At 51.8% G+C, this 22442-nt stretch overlaps 1 protein-coding gene across 1 annotated transcript in view; it reads right to left on the reverse strand.

The window, feature by feature from the left end:
• Positions 1-22442, reverse strand: part of Shank2 (SH3 and multiple ankyrin repeat domains 2) — a 523081-nt gene that overhangs the window by 361472 nt on the left and 139167 nt on the right. Inside the window, exon 10 of the mRNA XM_029557122.1 lies at positions 18419-18496. Coding sequence (XP_029412982.1) covers positions 18419-18496 — 78 coding nt within the window. The remainder of the gene's footprint in view (positions 1-18418; positions 18497-22442) is intronic.

Here is a 22442-nt window from a genome sequence, read left to right on the forward strand (position 1 = left end):
TGAAAAAAAGCTGCATATCTACAGCAAAATCCTGCAGAATCCTTGATCTCGTGGGAGGACACTGAACCTGGAGAAAGAACAGTGACCGGTGAGAGTCAAAATTACCTTGGGTTGTCTTAGGCCCTTTAACACCCACTTACTAAGTTCAACCTCTGTATCTGACCCAGCGTCCCCCTGGCTATTAGGTAAATGCATTGCTAAGCTTAGCGGATCTCCAGCCGCCACCACTCCAAAAGACAGAATGCACACGGTAATACCCAGGCCTAGCACGGGTCCTTCCATGGTGCCCGCCTCCCTGGCATCTCTCGCTGCGCCTGTTAGCCATCTTGACTTACAACTTGGTGTGTCTGCAGCTGTCAGAGGTCATCCACAGGGGAACACGTTGTTGCTCGGGACGACCTGAGCCTGTGTCACCCAGCCCTGTTACACAGAGTCAGTTCAGAATAAACCACTTTCTTATTTCCTTTGCAGCAGAGCCAATGTTTGATGTCAGTAGTTTAAACATGCATATAAATACATACTGCTATCTTTGAAGCCTGATGCTTTTTCTATAGAACTCTAGTTCATAGAAGACTTTTCAATGGCACACACATGCTCGAAACCCAGATGAGTGACTGTCATGCTACCAGAACCTCTTCATCTATGCAGAGGACCCAGGGTCACGGTGTCACCCCTCCAGGGCCGGGCTCCCAACTCCATAAGAAGAGGCCCATCTGGTTGAAAGCAGACCACTTAAGGCCAGATGTGGAGACAGCTGATCAGCCAGCCACCATGAAGGCTGATTCAGGAAGGAACAGACTCCCTGAACTCGCTGGGTACCAACCAGCATCCTGAGGTATGCAGAATGCAGTTGCTAGGTCAACCTCACCCCACAAAGGCCTCCCAAGGGATGGTGCTGCAAGAGCTTCCTGACTGCTTTTACCCCAAACATGAGGTGGATCCCAATCCTGGGGGGCCAGAGTGGAGAAGACAGGACAGGGTGGGGTGGCTCTCCCCAGGGAAGGAATCAGTTCCTTCCAGTAAGATCCAGGCGCAAGACTAGACAGACTGCATAGACAAGAATGGGCCATCCTGGTGGACAAGGATGAGTCCCTGACCAGGGCCAGCAGTCACCTTCAATCAGCACACACTGAGCCTTGTGCCCGAGAAGGGCATTAGAAAGATGGACATACTGACGAGTGGGACAGACTGACCCCAGAGACACTCGGGACTCCCCTGGGAGAGGGGGTTGGTGTCACAGGGAGCTGACCTGGGAGAGACCTGGGAGGCTCTGCCTGAGGAAGGTAGCAGAGGGCTGGGGGGGACCACTGGCTCAGTGGAACAGGATAGTGTGAGCGAGCCACTGACATGACCGTCACCTGCCCCACAGTGACCTAGAATTGGCTCCAGGCTCACTGGGTGTTGGCTCTGTTGTTCTGTGACCTGAAGACGTGTCTCTAGCAAAACAGCGTGGACATGCCTGAGCACGAATGCACTCTGTCCGCGTAGTCACTCAGCCTCTGCACAGCTTCCTCACCTGGAAAGTACGGTGGCAACTGGGTATCCTCACCGGGTGGCTGTGGGGACCAGGTAGCCAGGATGTAAGTATCTGGGTGCTGTTACTACCATGACAAACATCCACATATACAGTGGTGTGAGCTAATCCGTCCCCCTGCAGTTCTGAGGTCCCAGGTTCTCACATCAAAGTGTCCTGTCAGCAGGGCTTAACCAACCAACCCCTTCTTAAGTAAACACACACACACACACACACACACACACACAAAATCACATCACACAATACACACATACATACATTCACACAGACACACACAATCACACACATACAGTCAGTCACACGCACACTCTGTCACACACAGACATACACAATCGCACTGTCAACACACTCTCATACACACACACTCTCACACACTCACACAAACTCACACTCACACACTCACTCACACACTCACATTCAGTCAACATACAGTCAACACACACTCTCACACATAGAGTCACAGACACTGACTCACACTCACACACATATTCTGTTAGTCCTGGTCCTCTAGAGAGGCCAACACAGCCACACGCTGTGGCAATCATTCCTGTGAACTGACCAGAACAGCCCCAGGATGGTCTGGAGCCACTGATTCTCCTGTGCCGACGGCTGTGATATGGACACACCCAAGCCACTGAGCTACACTCTTGACCTGAGAACTGAGTGTGAGTTACGTCTCAATAAAACTATCTTTCAGAAACTCGGAAGCTGGGACACCAAGGGCAAGTGTCTCATCACTCCCCATCACTACAGCCCAAGGAGGGTGGTGGAGCCCCCCAGATCCCAGCCGGCCAAGCCACGTCAGGACAAAGGCCACTGGGGAGGGCTTTGTGGGCTGTTCCTGGTGATGTCAGTGGGTCAGCAGAGTGGGTCTCTTTAGATCACCAGGGCCCTGGCTCATCCTGCCCTTGAACTCTGGTATTATGAAAGTGCTTGTCTGTTACTCAAAGTTCCATGTCTTAAAAAATTATTTTTAATTGAATTTTTGTGAAGGTCATACAATATATTTTGATCGTAATATTTCACAACCCCTTACAAACTCCCCCACCTAATATATATGTGTGTGTATATATATATATATGTATATGTAGCATATATACATATAGATACACACACACACACACATATATATATATATGGGGGGAGAGAGAGAGAGAGAGAGAGAGAGAGAGAGAGAGAGACAGGTTTGTGTCCCCAAATGCCCTTCAGTGTGAGTTCATCCCCTGGAGACTGGTCATACTACCAAGAGTCACACATCAAAGGAGCCTGACTCTCTTCCTGGCAGCCATCAGGTGTCAACAGCTCCTCAGGTTGGGGTGACTTCCCCACTTCACATCTATGCCGGGACTTTGTCTGGCTTGAGTTTAGGTGGGACTAGTCCATGCAGTCACCATTATGGTGAGTTCACGTGAGTAACTTCCCAGCTGTCTGGGAAACTCTGTCTCCTTGTGGTCCTCCACCTCCTCTGGCTCGTACAATCTTTCCGCCCCCTATTCTGCAATGATCCCTGAGCCTCCCTCGGGAGGCAGAATTTTGATACAGTGTCCTATTCAGGGATAAGCACTCTGCGGCCTCTGCTCCCTGCATGTCAGCCAGCCGTGGTTCTCGGTGCTAATTAAGCTTCTGTGTTTTTCCCTTTGAGACAGGGTCTCATATAGCCCAGGCTGGCCTCCAACTCACTATGTAGCCAAGGATGACCTTGAACTTCTTATCCTTCTGCCTCCACCTCCAGAGTACTGGAATTACAGGTGTGCACCACCATACACATGTATGCTGGGGTTGGAACCCAGGGCTCATACTTGCTAGGAAAGTTCTCCACCCACTGGGCCGTCTCTTTTGCATGGATACAAGGCTTCCAACAGACCCATTATGTTTCCAGAGTGAAAAATCATCCTTATAACATTTTACAAAAAGAATGTAAAACGTTATCTGTTTTCACGCCTGCTTAAGCCCCAACACTTCAAAATTAGCATAACAAATGTTTTCCAGGAATTCTAAAAGAGTGTCCCTACTGTGTCTTTATTACCCATTCCACAGCCCCCTCTGGGGGGCTTCTGGCACCCTCAGCTCCATGGCACCCCTCTCCCATTGGCAATGGGTAAGAAAGACATCTTCAACCAAAACTGAGATGTTCTTGGAAGAAAAAGAAACACTGTGTAGACACCTGGCTAGAAACAAAAGCTCCTCTCTGGAATAGGTGAGGGAACCCACCCCTCAGAAACCTGAGCCATCTGAAGGCCCTTGGAAAAAAGCCAACATTGTCTCGATAGGAATCATGGGAAATTTACATTTCTAAACACGCAGCTTTTATCTTAATGTCCCGCACTTCCCTGGCTCATCTGGAGTGAGGCCTTCTCTCCGGCAGACAGGGAACCAGGGGGATAAGGGGTGGTTGACCCGTCAGAGGCAGACTGGTCATTGTACCCTCTGTCCCTGTCAGGGAAGCAGACAGAGAGCCCATGTGGGTCTCAGCAGAGCCATGTCACCAGCACTCCTGCCAGCTCCCAGGAATCTCAGATCCTGTTTTTGCCGATTTGAGCTGCGTCTCCTGTTTGGGCCCCCGGGCAGCAGTCCCTGCATTGTGGGCAGGGACACACTTAGGAGAATTCTGTCTCTCTGAACATCAAGTAAAAAACCATGGCAGAGGCAGCGGAGAGGCGGCCAGGCTGCAAGGATCCTCGTGGGTGCAGCAGAAGGGCCCTGGCGTCTCCTTGTACCCTCCAGCTTAAACTCCTGCCTCTGCCACGCTCTCCGGACGGTGCCACAGTCAATAAAGTCAAGTCATCTCTGGCTGAGATGCCAACTCTTGGTTTTCCATCCATATAACCAACAGTTATAGGTCAACCGTGGGTGCTATTCCTCGGGAGCCATCTACCTTGTTTTTTGAGACAGGGTCTTTTGCTGCAAGCTGGACTAGGCTTACTGATTGGGCTAGGCGGGCAGGTCAGTGAGTTCCAGGGTTCCCCCATCTCTGTCTCCCCAGCAATGGGATTACAAATACATACCACCATGGCTGATGTTTTACACGGGTCCCAAGGATCAAAAGCAGGCCCTCCTGCTTGTATGGCAGACGCTGCATTAGCTGAGATACCTCTGCAACCCAGGAGTTTGTAACAGAGTCTTGCTGGACTAGAACTGGCTATACAGAGCAGACTGAGCTCAAACTTGCAGGAATCCTCCTGCCTCTGCCTCCTGAGTGCTGGGATTGTGAAACCCTCCTCTGTGGCCCCCTGCCCTGGACTCCTGAGACCCCTGCCCCTCTTTAGGAATAACGGCTCCTTTGTAAACCGCTTGATTGCTAGGCTGAAAGGACAAACTGCACTGACCCCATTTTGACTAGTTGTTTCAGGCAAGCCTGGACCTGTCCAGGCATGTCGTAATCTCCACCTACTACCCCCACCCCAGGAGGCTATAGATCAAACAGGCCCAGGCATATAGCAGCTTTATAAGGTAAGAACAGAGACTTCTGGCCTTACAGATAACGGTCAGCACATCCCATAGCTCTGAGGGTAGCACCCGCCAATGAGAAACCCCCAGGACTGCATCCCTTGTAACCAACCAATTCAAAAGCGTGTTGGTGTGCGCGGCCTCCTCGGACCAATCAAGATGTGACTGTTATTCTCTCCTCCCTTGGTCTAAAACCTATAAAAGGCTTCCTCCCCCTGCAATCGGGGCTCTCAGCACAGATCCATTGCGTTGGTGAGGTCTGAGAGCCCGAGCTTAAGCCCGAATAAAGACTCTGTGTTCTTCCATGCCCTCTGGATTCCGTGGTTATTCTTGGGGGTCCGTTCTCTGGGCACAAAAGGATGACAGGCATGCCCCACCACGTCTGGCAGAATTCCTGTAGGCCACTATCTGCTGCCGCCAGCTGCTGCTCCCGTCCTGTGAATCCCTCCAAATCACGGACTTGAATGCACTGGTCACAGATGGCCTGGGATTCACGTCCTTCAGGGATCATCTTTGGTCCCGAAAGCCAACAGGAAGTTGACCCCTCCTGATCCTGAGGCTGACATTGCTCACTAATTGAGATCAATTTGTCCTTATTAATGTCACAGCTGGCTGAAATTTCTCTCTTGAATAAATATCAGTTTTAAAATATCAAGCCTCTGAGGCTTATTCTCAAAATGTTAATAAAAAAAATTGAGACAATTCATAGGCTAAATCCACCTGGAGCACTGTCAGATACCTCCGTGTGAGTGTGTGTGGTCGTGTGGGGATGCACGTGTGGGGGGGATATGTACACGTGTGTGTACAGTGCCAAGTGTCTTTTCCTCAGGGCCATTTGCCTTTTTTTTTTTTTTTTTTTTTGAGACGGGGTCTCTCACTGGCCTATGACCCAACGGTAGGCTAGGCTTTCTGGCAGTGAGCCCTAGGAGCTGGTGAGCCCTGTATCCCAGCACTGGGATTACAAGCAGAGGCCACCCAATCTTTCTGCCAAACACTTTTCAAGGTACAGACGATAAAGGCTTCAAGACACTGCATCTTCATCATCCCACCCAGCTCAGCACCCCAGCCAGGGTCTCCTCAGCCCTCTGCAGAGAGTAGATGCTGGAGGCGAAGCAAGTGAAACTGTGTCCACCCCCCACCGACACTGGACTCCTCGCTCAAACCCCACTCCTCCTCAGAAGGGACCGCCCATTGCCCCTCATCATCTCTGAGATTTCCTGACTGGCATAATCTTTCCCACGACATGCTTGCCGGGTGTGACTCCCCACTGGGAAGACCGGGGTTCACAGTCTTGGACGTTCACATCTGCCTGCCCAGACGGTCGGGTTCCATGGGACTCTGGACATGTCACTGCCTCCTTGGCGGGTTAAGACACTTCACAGAGGCCTCCAGTTCTAATAGAGTGACGGGATGGATGTGCCATGTGTCTGGAGGACTGGCCGATGGTGGGCACGCAGAGGAGACACAAAGGAGCCCCTCCACCAGAGAACTAGCGATGGTAGACGAAAACTATTGAGTGTCCACTCCATGCCCAATGCACAGCCCTCCAGCCTCCTGTGACCCATGACTGTCTACTGTGGCTCCACAGAGGGCTCAGTGAGGTGACTTTTCAGGAAAAAAAGTCACAAAATCTCCCCCAGATGAACTCTGGATGGGGCCTGGGCAGCGGCTGCCTCATCATTAGGCCCTGAGTCTGTTTTTGGACCACAGGACCTGCTAGAGACACAAGAGACAGAGGTGCCAGCGGCCCATTGTGAGAGCCATAGCAGCCAAGCACAGTCCTGGGTCTCTAGAAACTTCTCAGTCACGTGATATTGTGTGCCTCTGTTCCGCTCACAGCAGAGTCACGCCTCTAGCAGGAGGGAGGAGTCAAGGTGCCGAGGTATCCGGAAATGGTTACTATTGATTGCCGACTGGACAGGGTCTAGAATCACCATGGAGACAAGCCTGGGGGCATGTCTGTCAGTTTCCACAGGAGGTTAATGGAGCTGGGAAGACCCACCCTGAATGTGGGCAGCACCATCTCAGGGGAGGAGGTCTGTGGTGGCTGGAATGAGAGTGTCCCCCATAGGCTCCAAGTATTTGGACATTTTGTCCCCAGATGGTGGTGCTGTTTTGGGAGGTCTTAGAAGGTGTGGCTATCCTGGATGAAGCATGTCACTGGGGGTGGGCTTAGAGACTTCTTAAGCCTCAAGGCTCCCCACTTGCTTCCTGTGCCTGCTTGAAGATGTGTGAGCTCAGCTTCCGCTCCTCCTCCAGCCACCTCTGCCACCACGCCCCCCCCCCCCCATGATCAACTCCTGGCCCTTTGGAACTGTAAGCTAAATAAACCCTTCCTTCTGTAAGTTGCTTTGGTCAGTGTTTCTATCACAGCAACAGAAAAGTCCCATGAAGAAAAATGAGGCAGCGAACTGAGCTGAGCACCAGCAGCGGATGTGACGTGACCGATTCTGTTTGGAGACACACAGAGGGGCTCTGTGGCACACAGCATACCTGAGTCAGTCTGTTTGGATCATGAAGGAAGAGTATGGGAAGTCTGAGTGTCAGGGGAAGGGCAGTGACATCCACTGTGTGTCCTCTGTGGGCCACACAGGGAGTCAAGCGCTGTACTATGATGTGACCCGTGAACATAAAACCCATGAATGTTTTGCATGTTTAGCCACACAAACAACACTCCAGGTCAGCTAGGGACGTGGGGCTGAAATGGGGTCCGGGTCCACTCTTGCCTCTGGGGAGGGGCTGAAGCTCATAGTGCGCTCGTTCAGACCAAGTCCCCACTGTCCATGAGATTCCCGCCTCAGCACCCAGCTGCTGGGTGAATGAAGGAGCACGCCCTGCTTGATGTCACTCCCTTGACACTGGTGACTCAGCCTCTCTCCTAATGCCCCTCCCCCGTGACATCCTCACACTACAGGGTCTACATTAGTTACTGTTCCCATCCCTGTCACAAAATATCTGACAAAAAGCAACTTAAGGGTGAGGAGATGACTCGGTGGGTAAAGATGCCCACCTTCAAGCCTGACAATCTGAGTTCAATCCAGGAACCTAGCTAGCCTCCAAGTTGTCCTCTGACCTCCACACAACCACACATAAATAACTAATAAATAAATTAATTAAAACAATTTTTAAAAAGCAACTTGAGGGAAGGCTTTGCTTCAGCTCGCAGTTCAAGGGCTCAGCCGTCATGGCAGGGAAGGCATGGATGGGGACGGGGCCTGCGGAAGGGGAACGCTGGGGTGGCTCCCTTTTTTGTCTTCGTTCAGTCCTGGAATCCCAGCCTGTGGGATGGTGCTGGCCAGGTTCGGGGTGGTCGTCCCTCCTCAGTTAAACCTCTCTGGGGAGGCTGAGGAGGTGGCTCAGTGGGTCACACGCTTGCTGCGTAAACACGAGGACAGAAGTTTAGTCCCTCATCACCCGTGTAAAGAGCCAGGCACAGTGGTGCATGCCTCTGACACCAGAGCTGGGGGCAGAGACGGGAGGAGCCCTGGAGCTCCCTAGTCGGCCAGTCCAGCTGCATTCTCAAGCTCCAGGTTTAGTGACACCTTGTGTCAAAAATAAGGTGGATACATAGAGGCTAGCAACTGTCCAAAACTCCAGTTCCTCTTCTGACCTCCGTGGGCATTGCATGACATGGGTCCACTTACATACATGCTGGCAATACACTCATACATATAGAATTAGAAATAAAGACAATTAAAAACAAATAAGGCGGAGTACAGTGCAGGAAGAGATTTAATCTTAACTTCCGGTCTCCACATGTGTGTACAGAAGTTCCTACAACCATCTATACATGTGCACGCATACACACATGCACACACAATTTTCAAGAGTTTCTACCTTTCAAAAATATTTTTATCTTAGGTGCATGAGTGTATCGCCTGCATGTATGTAAGTGCACCTGTGTCATGCAATGCCTATGAAGGTCAGAAGAGGACACTGGGTTACCCTGGAGCTGGAGTTATGAACGGTTGTTAGTTGCCATGTGGGTGCTGGGAACCAAACCTGGGTCCTCTGCAAGAGCAGCCAGTGCTCTTTAACTGCTGAGTCGTCTCTCCAGCCCCCACGATTAATTTTTTAATGAGAAAAAGAAAACCTCCTGAAACGCTTTGACAAACAACCTAGAAGTGTCTCCTAGCTGATTCGAAAATCCCAACAAGTTGACAATCGAGATTGGTGATCCCGACTGGCCCCTCTGCCCACCTGGCACCCGGCTGCTCTGTGTCAACACCACCACCTCGTGGCGAGTAGGAGGAACTACAAGTAGCGGCAGGTACTGGCGTCTAAGAGAGATCCTGTCCCTGGAGACCTCCGTGGCAGGGGCAGTAGCTGAAGCACTTTGATAAACAGGGGTGTGGCTGTGGCTGCGGGGACTTCAGAGCCAGTCAGACCTGGGGAACTCACCAGAACCCCGTGGCCCAGTGTGATGTGTCTGGGTGTGAGAGAGATATGGCTAGGGGCCAGATTGTGCCTTGGTACGTGGGTTCAAGTCTGGCAGCAGCTGGCAGAAACCTGGGGAGGCTACACATGAGTGACACCATGTTCACATTGAGGGCACAGGAGATATGAGAGGCTGAACAGGTGCCAGGTTTCTGGGCAACTGGGGCAGGGCTGAGAAGCAGCCTGGGCCAAAGGAATGGGAGCCCTGACCCACTAGAGACCCCAAGTCATCTGCTCTGCAGCAACACACACAAAGTGCCCCCCTCCACCCCCTATGCCTGTGCTAACCACGTTCCACACACAGGTCTTGTCCCGGTTCCTTCTGTTAAGACGTGACTTAGGAAGACACAGTTCTGCTCATTTGACACAGCCCTGCACAGGTGCACCAGGCTTTGATGAATCACTGTGTGGTTTCCCCCCTATGGCATCACCCACATCTGTCACAGCCAAGTGCATGGTCCCCCTGGGAGGAGATGTCCCTCTAGGGAGCAATGACCGTGTTTTAACATCTGCCTGTTTGCATACCATCACTGCTGGGTGTCAACCGGGGAACACAGCTCCCTGCTCCGATACAAACCCATCAGCTCCCTGTTTCTGAGTGTCGTTCCTGTTGGCTCATCTCTTCCTCTCCCACTGGTCCTGGTTCTGCCCAGCCTCTCCACAGTGCTGGGTCTCCCCTGGCCCCGGGTCTATCTATGTGCCAGCTCAATCTCTCATGGGGGGGCGGGCAGCAGCCTGCAGCAGACCCAGGAGGGCGTCCAGTGAGAACACGCACTGGTCACGAATGCCTCCTCTCCATATTTGGGAAGAAAGCCCCTGGTTCCTGCCACCCAAGTGTCTGATTCCTGATCCTTCTGTGAAATCAGAGTTTTCTCTGCAAGCATTTAGGATGGCATTTAAAAATTTTTAAATTTTATGTGTATGAGTGTTTTGCCTGCATGTAAGTACACCTGTGCCATGCAATGCCTGCTGAGGCCAGAAAGCAGCATATGGATGCTAGGAACCAAACCCAGGTCCTCTGCAAGAGCAGCCGGTGCTATTAACTGCTAAGCCATCTCTCCAGCTCCCAAGGTTGGCTTTTTTATTTCTAAGCTGAGCTCTGAGGTCTTGGGACACTTGTCCTTGCTGGGATGTCTCTCAGACCCTTTCAACCATGGGCCTCAACCCTTCCCCCGGGTCACCGTCCTGAGGGATGTCCCCCTTGCACTGACTTCTCCTTCCCTCTGACCTCCCCTTCGCACTGGCCTCTCCCTCGTACTGACTTCCCCTTTCTACTGATCTCTCTCTCCAGCCTCCATTGACCTGGCTGCTGCTGTCTCTCTGCTCGCATCACTCTGGAGAGACTTAAATCTCCCCCACCCCTCCATGGAGGCCGTGTCTGCTCTGACTTCACTGAGGATTACAGGAGAACAGTTTGGAGGTCCCTTCCATGCCCCAAATTGTCCCCTCCTATGCAGTGGCTTCACTTCTGCTCAATCTGCCTTCCATTTGAGCTGCTGCCCCTTAGCGGTGGGAGATCCTAGGCTGTCTGCCCCATTTCAAATGTGAAGCATTTAAATGTAAAAAGTAAACTGGGGGTGTGTGTGGAGTGTATGAATGTTTTGCCTGCACATATATAAGTGCACGTGTGCATACAGTGCCTGTTGAAGAGGGTGTCAGGTCCATCAGAACTGCAGTTACAGATGGTTGTTAGCTGCCATGTAGGTGCTGGGAACTGAACCCTGGTCCTTTGCAAGAGCAGCCAGTGCTCTTAACCGCTGAGCTATGTCTCCAGCACCTGAGCCTTCATTCTTGAGAACATGCTTGTCTGTGTACTCAGAGGCTGGTGGCCTGCAGACAGCTCTCTGTGTACCATCCAAACCTGCACAGGTATGCCAGGGAGCATGGGCTGTCCCATGCCGTTTTACTTGAGAGGAACTTAAGACCTACACAACTTTGAACTATAAACTAAGCCAAAGGCACACAAAGAGAGGGCGCCCTGAGGGGTTCATTGAGAACACCAGGGACTCTCCTCTTTTCTCCCACACATGGAGTCCCCAGCTCTCTCCTCCTCACTTGCAGCTCTCAAGTATAAATAAACTTGACATCAAGTTATGGCCTTCATAGCCTGTCTCTTGCTGGGCCAGTTTCACTCCATTAGTTTGGGACATGTCCTGGGGCTGATCTCAGCCTGGTACAATTCACGAGGCACCTGTAGCACCCACATATTCACTGTATGTGGAATATCCCCACGGGCTTGCTCACCTGGCTGAACACTTGGTTTCCAGCTGGTGGCATTGTTTTGTTTGGGGACGATGTGGAAACCTTTGGAGGTGGGGCCTAGCCGGAGGAAGTGAGTCAGCGGTGGGGGTGGGCTTTGAGGCCCCACTTCTTTGTCCTATTTCCTGGTACATGGTGATGTATCAGGCAGCCCCAAGCTCCTGCTGCCACAGTCACAAGCTGTTTGCATCATGATGGGCTGGGCACTCCCAAATCATGAACTATTCCTCCCTTACAATCCTCTTTAAGGGGTCAACACTTGATGGTCCACAGGCATGCAAATGCACGCTGGAGCTCCGCTCACTTCTTTTTATTCAGTCCAGGATGCCAGCCCATGGGATGGTGCTCCCGACATTCAGAGTGGGTCTTCCCTCCTCTTCTAACCCAGTCTAGAAGCTCCCTCACAGACATGCCCAGAGGCTTATCTCCTGGATGATTCTGGATCTTGTCAAGTTGACGATCAGTTTTAACCATCACAGAAACAAACTTTTTGGAATAATGTCTCCAGGGTGGAACCCACCAAGAGCTCCATATAGGGAATGAAGGTCCAAGACCGAAGGTCTGGATCGCACACTTCTTAGAAGTTCTAACTCCATTCAGGGTCCCATTACACCGGCAACGGGCCCCACTCCATATGGTTAGAGCCCGGACAGCTCGCCTTGGATCACGTCAGCACCACCGTTCAAATGGGGTGGCACCTGCTATCATGCGGAACGAATGATTTCTGAGATGGACAACTAGTTTCCAGCAGAGCCTCCTTCTGCTTGGTGAGCCCTGCACAAAGAATCAGATCCAAAGTCCTTGCTGAACCACCTGGTCCTGCTCTAGCCTTGACTAACCAGTGGTGCCAGCCTCTGCCTCATCCCTCTTCAACTGCTGGCCTTGCTGCCCCTCAAGCCCACGAGGCACGCACTGACCCCGGGGCCTTTGCATGGACCGGTTCTAGAACTGCTTCCCTCCCAGACCCCAAAGGCCCCCTCCCTCCCTGTCTCCTGGTCTCCACTGTCCCGTCACAGAGGCCATCTGAGGCATCTGTCACAGAAGTGAGAGCCCCGAGGTACCATCTCTGTTTCTCTCTGCTTTCCCATCATATTTCGCTCCTCTTCTTTATGTAGCAGGGCTGACAGTGTACATGTTCCTTCGTTTACTTGTTGTGCTGGATGCTTTAGTGTCAGCTTGACACACCTGGGTTGAGGGAACCTCAATCGGAGAATTTCCTCTATTGGACTGGCCTGTGGCCATGTCTGAAGGGCATCTTCCTGATGAGTGATGTGGGAGGGCCCAGCCCACTGTGGGTGGTGCCACCCCTGGGCAGGTGGGCCTGTGTCTCATAAGAAAGCAGGCTGAGCAGGGTCCAGGGGAGCAAGCCAGTAAGCAGCGTTCCTCCATGGCCTGTGCTCCAGCTCCTGCCTCCAGGTTCCTGCCCTGAGTTCCTACCTTGGGCTCCCTGATGAACTGTGACCTGGGAGATGTAAGCTGAATAAACCCTTTCCTCCCCAAGTTGGTAGCGGTCAGAGTATTTTGTCACAGCAATGAAGAACAAACTAGAATACTTGTTAACCCTGCCCTGCCTCTTGGTGGGAACAGGGCGTGGCCTGGCTGGTCCTCCCCACCCCTCTGGCATCGGCAAACAGTGTGGCTGTAGCTCAAAGCACAGGACACCTCGGCTGAGACGATGGATTCAGCTCTGCTTACTTTCTGTCATAAATATGTATCGTCTGTCAGCCACATTTTGGGTAGCCGGGCTCCTGCCCCTCATCTAGAAATACAACTTCGATTTCCCTGTTTCTATGGGAACCCAGAGCCTGAATCCCAAATAAGATTCACAGAAGAACTTTGAAAAGCAACGACTTTGAAATGTGCGGCTTCCCCAGCCACATGCCCTTGACAGGGACAGCGGTCTGCCATGGCCCGCCACAACCTGCCATAACCGGCTAACACCTTCCCTTGGACACCCCACAGTCCTCCTGACTCCAGGCCCTGTGTTGTTGTGATGGATGACAAGGAACGCATATTTAGAAGCTGGAGAGATGGCTCAGGTGGTAAAGTGCGTGCCCTTCAAGCATGAGGAGCTGAGTTTGATTCCCAGCGCTCATATGAAAAAGGCTTTGTGGTGGTGGTGCCTGCCTGTAGTCCCCGTCCTGGGGAGCAGATCCGCACTGGGGAGGTGGAGACAGGCCGGTCCCTGGGGCTTGTTGGCCACCCAGCCCAGCCTAATCTATGCAGTCCAGATCAAGTGAGAGGCCCTGTCTCAGAAAACAAGGTGGTGGGGTTGGGGCTAAAGACTCGGCTCAGTAGGAAAGAGCACCGGCTGCTTTTCCGGAGGGCCTGGGTTCAGTTCCCAGCACCCGCATGGCAGCCCACAGCCGCCCTAACTCCAGGGGCTCCCACACCCTCTTTCTGGTCTCCTTGGACTTTTGTTGTGTGTTTTGAGACAGGGTCTCCCTGCAGCCCCAGCTGGCGTAGAACTCACTATGTAGACCAGGATAGACTTGCGCTCACAGAGGTCTGCCTGCCTCTGCCTCCGGAGTGCTGGGATTAAAGCCGAGCACCACCACATGTGGGCTTCCTTGGGCTTTTACATTTACACACATGCAGACAAAACACTGGTACACATAAAATGAGTACATAAAGACAAACTGAAAAAAAACATGGCAGACAAGGAATGAGGAATCACACACACACACACACGCACACGCACACACACACACACGCACACACACACGCACACGCACACGCACACGCACACACACACGCACCTTGCCCTGGCCTGCTCATACCCTGTGTGTCACAGACAGGAACGCTAAAGCAGGGCACTCCAGGACCCTCCTCACGACACCCCCACAAAGAGGAAGTCCTGGGAGAAGACAAAGCTGCCGGACCCCACTCCCAGATCCACGAGGACGCCAAAACACCAAACAGCTAGACCAGGAAGATGTTTTAAAAGCCCCAGACAGAGGGGCCTAGAAGGGCCTGGGGGCAGACTTCGTTGGGTTCCCAACAAACTGAGACTTCTAGAACCATGATTCTCCCACAATGCCACAGAGCCTTCATCACTGGTCAGACCCTCGGCTGCACAGCAGCTTTGGGGTGAGTGGAGGATTACCGTGCACCCGGCCGTAGACCAACCAGGGCTTTGACCTCCAACGTTACAAGGAGAGACGTCTCATCTGCCTGAGTCACTCGTTGTGGGAACCTGGTTTGAAGCTTCTGCACAACGGGGTCTGTCTGGAGAAATGCATTGTCAGGGAATTCAGGGGTGGTTGGTTGGTTGGTTGGTTGTCTTTTAGACGGTGTCTTATGCAGCCCTGCTGGCTTCAGACTCGCTTGCAAATCTGAAGATGACCTTGAACTCCTGGTTTTCCTGCCTCCACCTCCCAAGTGCTGGGATTACAGGTGTGGGACATCACACCCAGCTCCCTTTGTTAGGTTGGTTTGGTTTTTTAAAATTTTCGTTATGTTTTGTTTGAGACAGAGTCTCCTTCTGTACCCCAGGTTGTCCGGGAATTCATGGCAATCCTCCTGCCTCCCAAGTGCTGGATTACAGCCCTGCACCGCCACACCCAGCTGTCAGGTGAAGTCACAGAACTGCTCACACACATCTGGTTGGGAGGGGTCGGTCGCTTAGTGCAGCCTCAACTCGGAACATGAGTCTTGTGAGGCTGTTCTGGGTTACACGTGACTACATATGACAGGACATGTCCTCTTAATAATCAGGAGCAGTGATTGCAGGCACAGTGTGATAAGCTGCTGGAAGCTCGTCTTACTCCTGAGGGGTATCACACACCGTCTGTGGCGACATAAGCTGTGTTTTATCTGACAGGCCGCAGAGAGGTCTGTTCTCATCAGCATCACCACAAACACGGGGCACTGAGGTCGTGGTAGCTGCACTAAGTCACGGGAACTTTGGCTTCACTCTAATCTTAGGAGATCATCATCTGTGTGCAGCCCAAAGTGATCAGATGCCCTCAGGTATCACAGAACTATGAGAGACCATCAAAGGATCTGGAGAGCCAAAGCCAGGTCCACGTCTCAGCAGTAAACAGAACCTAGTCCCGGGTTCAGAAGCACCCCCAAAGGGTTCCACATGGAATGTCCGAGAAGAAAGCCTGAGCAGGCAAGACCTTCGCTCTGCTAGCGACACCTGCGAGCATGGACTCTGCTTGGGGCGCTGGCGCAGCCTGCAGCCTGCCCCAGTCCCCTGAGCTCAGTCTCAAGCTCCCTGTTCCCGGCCTTGGCCTTCTCTTACATGCAGCAGAGGCTGCGGAGAGACAAAGGCTCTGACATCCTGCAGATGCATACACATGCATTTACACACACACATACCCACATACATGCACACACACTCACACATGTGCGCACACGTGCACACACAGCTGCAGTTTGGCTGTCGTTATGGGTGCATTAATCACCCACCAGGACTCGGGAAGGGAGGATATCCCTGTCCTGGGTGGTCACTGCCTGTGTGGTGGGTGAGACTGCAGACACGGGGAGCGGCAGGAACATGACATTTTGGTCAGGAATGGCTTCCCTCAGCTTCCTGTGTCAGTCACAAGTCACAGGACAGAAGAGTCTGGATTTGCTCTCTAGCCCAGAGGGCTTGCCCTGCCTCTAAGGTGCTGCTTCTAAGGGACTTAAGCAACCAACAATTTGGATTTTAAATTTCTTTCCTCCCTCCCTCCCTCTCTCCCTCCCTCCTTCCTTCCTTCCTTCCTTCATTCCTTCCTCCCCACCCCCACCTCCCTCCTTCTCTCTTCCCCTCTCCATCCCTCCTTGCCCCCTCCTTCCCTCTGTCCTTCCTTTCCACCTTCCCCTCCCTCCTCCCTCCCCCCTCCTCCCCCCCTTTCCCCCTTCTTCCCCTTCTTTTATTTATTTTCTGGTGCCGGGGCTCCCTCAGCCCTGGGCCTGCTAGGTAAGTGCTCTACCACAGAGCCATGTCCCAGTCTCTGACTTTTTAATTTTTTGGAACAGACCAAAGAAATACAGTATTTAAAGGCAAACAAAACAACACGTCTCTTTAAAGCAAGCCCAGGGATCTATAGCCAACCTGATGGGCAGATACAGTCACACTTCAAAGCCAATGGGCTGTTGCAGCCGATTCCTGGAAGGAGGGACTTCTCCTAGAGAAAGCCACAGGCCTCACAGGCCCTTAGCAGCCCGGGCCCAGCTTCTGCAACCCAGCACAGGAACTACGGAACACTCACAAACTATCAGATCCAAGACTCAAACCCAGACCTGCCTGGGGAGTCAGGGAGATACTTTAATTAAGCATCTGGCCCAACTGTTGGACTGAGCTGATTTATTTTGAAGACAGTGAGTCTGTGCAAGTCAGTGTGTTCTGTGGTGAGCACAGGGAGAGTCCCCTGGGGGACCAGATCCAAATCAGACACTTGCCTGAGCTCAGCAAGATGCAATACAAACGTGGCTCCTAGACGAGGCTACCAAGGTCTCTTCGTTTTTCAGTTAAAGCAGGTGCACTGTGTGTGCCGTATAATCTCAAAATGCACTTAGGGGCTGGGGAGACGGCTCAGCTGTTTAATAGCACTGGCTGCTCTTGCAGAGGACCCAGGTTCGGTTCCCAGCACCTATACAGTGGCTAACAACCATCCATAACTCCAGTTTCAGGGAACCCAACGCCCTCTTCTGGCCTCCATGGGCACTGTACACACATGGTGCACTTACATGTAGGCAATACACTCACATGCATAAAATAAAAATAAATTAAAAAAAACACATTTGTATAATTTATCATACAAAACTTAGCTAATGCACACACACACACACACACACACACACACACACACTCCAATACATCTGCTCTTTTAGTCAAAAGCATCAACAGTGAGGCCTCATATGCACACAATGGCATATTACCCCAGCTATGGAAAGGCAGGAGGTGGCCTGGTGCAGAGGGACACACCTGCAGCCCCTCCCAGCTACTCAGGAGGCTGAAGTAAGGGGAGGGTTTAGGTTCAGGATCATAAGGAAACAAAGGCATATATATATATATATATATACAACAGAGCACGACATTACATGGTTCGTCTGCATATATATGTATAAAAACCTTCTGTTGAAGAAGTCACACCTACAGATTCACACACCATGTGGCCCCTCACAGAGGCAGAAAGCAGATGGATGGGTGCCTGCCAGGGGCTGGGGGTAGCAGGTTAGTGGGGACAGGGCCTCCTTTTGGGGCAATGGTAAAGTTCTTAGCCAGAGAGGTTGCAGCCAACACTCTGAAAGTCCCCAGTGCCACTGATCTGGACACTTTGAATACTTTAAAATGGTTAAGAGGTTAACTTTTATGTCCCATGCATTCTGCCTAATTTATTACACATTATGAACTGGGTCATATGTTCCACCACAGAAGGCCACAGCAAAGGTCCATTGGATCTGTTCTCCCTCCACCGTGGGACAGAGGAAAAGGTAGAAGGCGCCAAGGTCCACAAGCCCCTCCCACCAAGCTCACCCCCTCAGATGATGGGCAGTGGAACCAGCACTTAGCAGCAGCTGCAGGATTGAAAGGTGGCCACACTTTGTCACTTTTCTAGAACCTTCTGCAGAGACAAATCTCTGCACTATTCCCACTGTTTGGTCTGAAGGAAGCAAGGGCATGTGGACAAGTAAACCCAAGGACCTCAGTGCTATGCAGCACAGAGTACTGTCTAGCACATTGAGCAGAGACTCTAAGATGTCAGCTCAGGCAGGCGGGTCCTGCAGTCCGAGAACTCTCTTTACCTGAAATGGCGTCTGGCTGTTGTAGTTTTTTAATTCCTTATTTCCACCCCGAAACAGCAACACTCTGGCACAGCTGTCCTGAAAATTGAAGAGGAAAACTGCTGTGAGTGATTTATCTGAATCGCCAGCCAGCAAGCCCAGGCTCAGGGATGCCTTGGGCTTTCTGGTGCAAAGTTAAAAGGCTCTTGCTTCCCGCAAGAGTCAACAGAGGCCGGGGAGACAGCTCAGCCCATGAAATGCTTGCCACGCAAGTCTGATCCCCAATCAGGTAACAGAGCCAGGTGCTAGGGCTGGAGAGGTGATGGCTCAGTGGCTAAGAGCCCATAGTGCCCTTGCAGGGGAACTGAATGAATTTGGTTCTCAGCACCCACATGGGGCCACTCACAACCATCTGTAACTCCAACTCCAAGAGATCTGACACCCTCTTCTGGCCTCTGTGGACACTTGCACTGAGGTGCACATACCTACATAGACATACATACATAATTTAAAATAATAAACCTTTTTAAAAATTTTATTTATTTTTATTTTATGTGTGTGAGTGTATTGCCTGCATGTATGTGAGTGCACCCGTGTCATGCAATGCTGCGGAGGTCAGAAGAGGGCTTCAGATTCCCCTGGAACTGGAGTTAAGGATGGTTCGTAGCCGCCATGTGGGTGCTGGGAATCAAACCCTAGTCCTCTGCAAGAGCAGTCAGTGCCCTTAACCGCTGAGTCATCTTTCCAGCTCCACAAACATTTTTTTTTAAAAAACCAGGTGTGGTGGTACACACTTGGAATCCCAGGCCTGGGGAGGCAGAGACAGGTAGATCCCTGTATCTCACTGAACAGCCAGCCCAGTGTCATCAAACAAGGTGGACAGTGCCTAAGGGATGACAGCCACTGTTGTCTTCTGGTGTCCACGTGCACATCCACACAAACACAGGCATACAGACACAAGCACACAGAGACATACACAAACACACAAACATGCAATCACACATAAATGCACACACACAAACACACACAGTCACACAGAGATACACTCACAAACACTCAAAAACACACAGAAATATAAACACACACTCAAACACAGAGACACACACAAACATGCACACACATAAATGCACAAATACACGCAAACACATAAACATGGATAGACACACAAACACAGACACACGAGCATGCATAAACACACACAAATGCAGAAACGCACACATACAAATGCACAAACAGATACGTACACAAATACACACAGACACACAAAGACATATACACATAGACACACACAGACACACAGACACACAGACACAGACACACACACACACGCACAGAAGAATAGTGGATCTTCGTGCTGTCAGCTGAGGCTTTATCACCACAAGTACTTTAAACAACAGTTTGGCAGAAATCTATAAAAATTTAACCCGCATCCGCCCTCCACACTTGACAGAATTCTCCAGAAGCTTTACCCACATCTATAAAATGCGTGGAATGTGAAGTGACGGAGGTAAAATATGGACTGAAGGAAGAGAAACTCTCAGGACAGTGCGCACACACGGAGGCACAGAGTGGGGGGGGACGACTGTTTTAGAACATTCCACACATGGGCAGTTGCAGGATTGACATGGCAGACAGACAGAAACTGACCAGAAATAACTCTTCCCCCAGAAAAGGCTCTGACCAACAGGATTTCACTTGCATTTCAAAAGCTCGGAGCCAGTACCTTAGAGGGGCAGAGATCAGGTCCAGCCAGGATGTGACTGACCAGAAGGAAAAGGACTCAGCAGGATGCCTCCCTCTTAGCTAAGAATTGCATTTCTTAATGTTTGTGAAGGAGAGGCGTTCAGGTTGTTCTCAAAATGAACCTATCTCTGGCCATTTGTTTGTGTTTGGAGTCCACAGAGAATGTCTTGACAGCTCGCTAGAGTTCCCACTAGGACTGTGGGCGCAGGAAACCACCAGCAAAAAGGTCTACGGTAGAGGCTGGAGCTGGCGCAGCTGTTCAGAGCACTGGCTGCTCTTGCAGAGGACCAGGGACATGGTGGCTCACAATCACCTGTAACTCCAGTTCTAGGGGATCCGATGCCCTCTTTTGGCCTCCACAGGCACTGCACATGCATGACACAAAGGCACACACATGTAGAATTACTGACAATGGTCACTTAGTCACTTAACACATTCCTAGGTGACTAAGTCATAATCGTCACAGAGTACGTTTCACAAACTAAGACGCCTATGCATCCCTAGGTGATGGGATCTTATGGAACCGCAGTGGTATTTCTTTGACTGCTGTTGACCAAAGCTCTGCTGTGGGCTATGTGGTTGCATGACGATAATTCTGCCTGGTAACTGAATGCCATTGGCTGTTTGGAATAAGTGAATTGATTTGGGATAAGCATTTGTATAATGATTTAGACCACTGTTTATGCCTCGGGCCCCAGCTGCTCAGGCCCCCTCCGGGCCTCTTCGTGTATGTGCCTGTACTCAGAGATGCCTGGCAGGTAGGTATGCAGCAGGGGATGGAAGCCACATCTGCAATGACTCCCTCAGGTGAGAAGGGCTCACACCCAAGTGCAGATATTTCTCACGTGTGCCAGCTGCACGGACCACCAGGTTCTGACCCAGGGAGCTGGGAGGGGACCTTCAGTGGTTGCCAGAACTACAAAGCATTGGAGTCCGTGTTCCCTCCACTGGGGGCTGGGAGGCTGCATCCAAAGGAAGACCTGGGCCACAAAAGCTGGCTAGGATGAGAGGCCACACAGGGAGCTCCCTTGGCATCTTGGGGAGATACCTCAGTCACCCTACCTTGCCCCAGGTTGGCCCTGTCATCTACAAATCTTCTTTAGAGAAATGTGTTAGTGTTTGTCCACTTATACAAACGAGAGTCACCGGGGAAGAGAGAGTCTCAACTGAGGAATTTCCTCCATCAGCCTGGCCTGTGGGCGTGTCTGAGGGGCATTTTCTTGACTGCTGATTGATGCTGGAGGTCTCAGTCTACTGTGGGCAGTGTCATCCCTCGGCACCTGGGCCTGGGCTGTATCAGGTAGCTGAACAAGCCAGGGGAAGCAAGCCAGTAAGCAGCGTTCCTCCATGGCCTCTGCTTCAGTGGCTGCCTCCAGGTTCCTGCCTGGAGTTCCTGCCCTGCTTCCCTCCCTGATGGATTGTGATCTGTAAGCTAAATAAACCTTTCCCAGGAAGGAGGCCTGTTGACAGGAAGTTTGGCCCTGCATCTCCCAGGAATTGAACTTTTCCAGGGCTCTATGTGCCCCGCCCCCACCCTTCCAAATACCATCCAGAGCCTTCATGCTTCCTTAAGTCCTCTTAAGTGTGCCTAAACTGTCACAAGGAAGTTCCCTGAAGATCCTCAATCACAAGGAGAATTATTTCCTTCCTACCTCGGCATGGGTAGGAGTGAATCTTCCCCATTACCGATGTCCACGTCCACCTGGGTGGGACACAGGTAGGACCCCAGAAAACCCTTCCACCCACAGTCAGTGTGAACCAATCCCCTAGCTCCCACCCAAGACCCCAACTCATCTCTGCCGTCACTGCCAGTCTACAAAGTGGGAACACAATCCATGCTGACACTGTAGCAGTGAACCAAGAGAAAACCCGTTCCTTCTGGCTAAGGGGATGAAAGCTATAGCCTCAGTGGAGACCTAACTTCCAGTTGGGCAGGTCAATGACCTGGTTAAGGGACCACCAGGAAGGCAGGACCATCCCCCAGGAAGGCGGGACCATCCCCAGGAAGGCGGGACCATCCCCAGGAAGGTGGGACCATCCCTCAGGAAGGCGGGACCATCCCCAGGAAGGCGGGACCATCCCCCAGGAAGGCGGGACCATCCCCCAGGAAGGCGGGACCATCCCCAGGAAGGCGGGACCATCCCCAGGAAGGTGGGACCATCCCTCAGGAAGGCGGGACCATCCCCAGGAAGGCGGGACCATCCCCCAGGAAGGCGGGACCATCCCCCAGGAAGGCGGGACCATCCCCAGGAAGGCGGGACCATCCCCAGGAAGGCAGGTTGACCCTAAACTATGCTAAAGA

Source organism: Nannospalax galili, unplaced genomic scaffold (assembly GCF_000622305.1).
Source record: "Nannospalax galili isolate Female #2095 unplaced genomic scaffold, S.galili_v1.0 scaffold1307, whole genome shotgun sequence".
In the NCBI taxonomy this organism is placed as follows: domain Eukaryota; kingdom Metazoa; phylum Chordata; class Mammalia; order Rodentia; family Spalacidae; genus Nannospalax; species Nannospalax galili.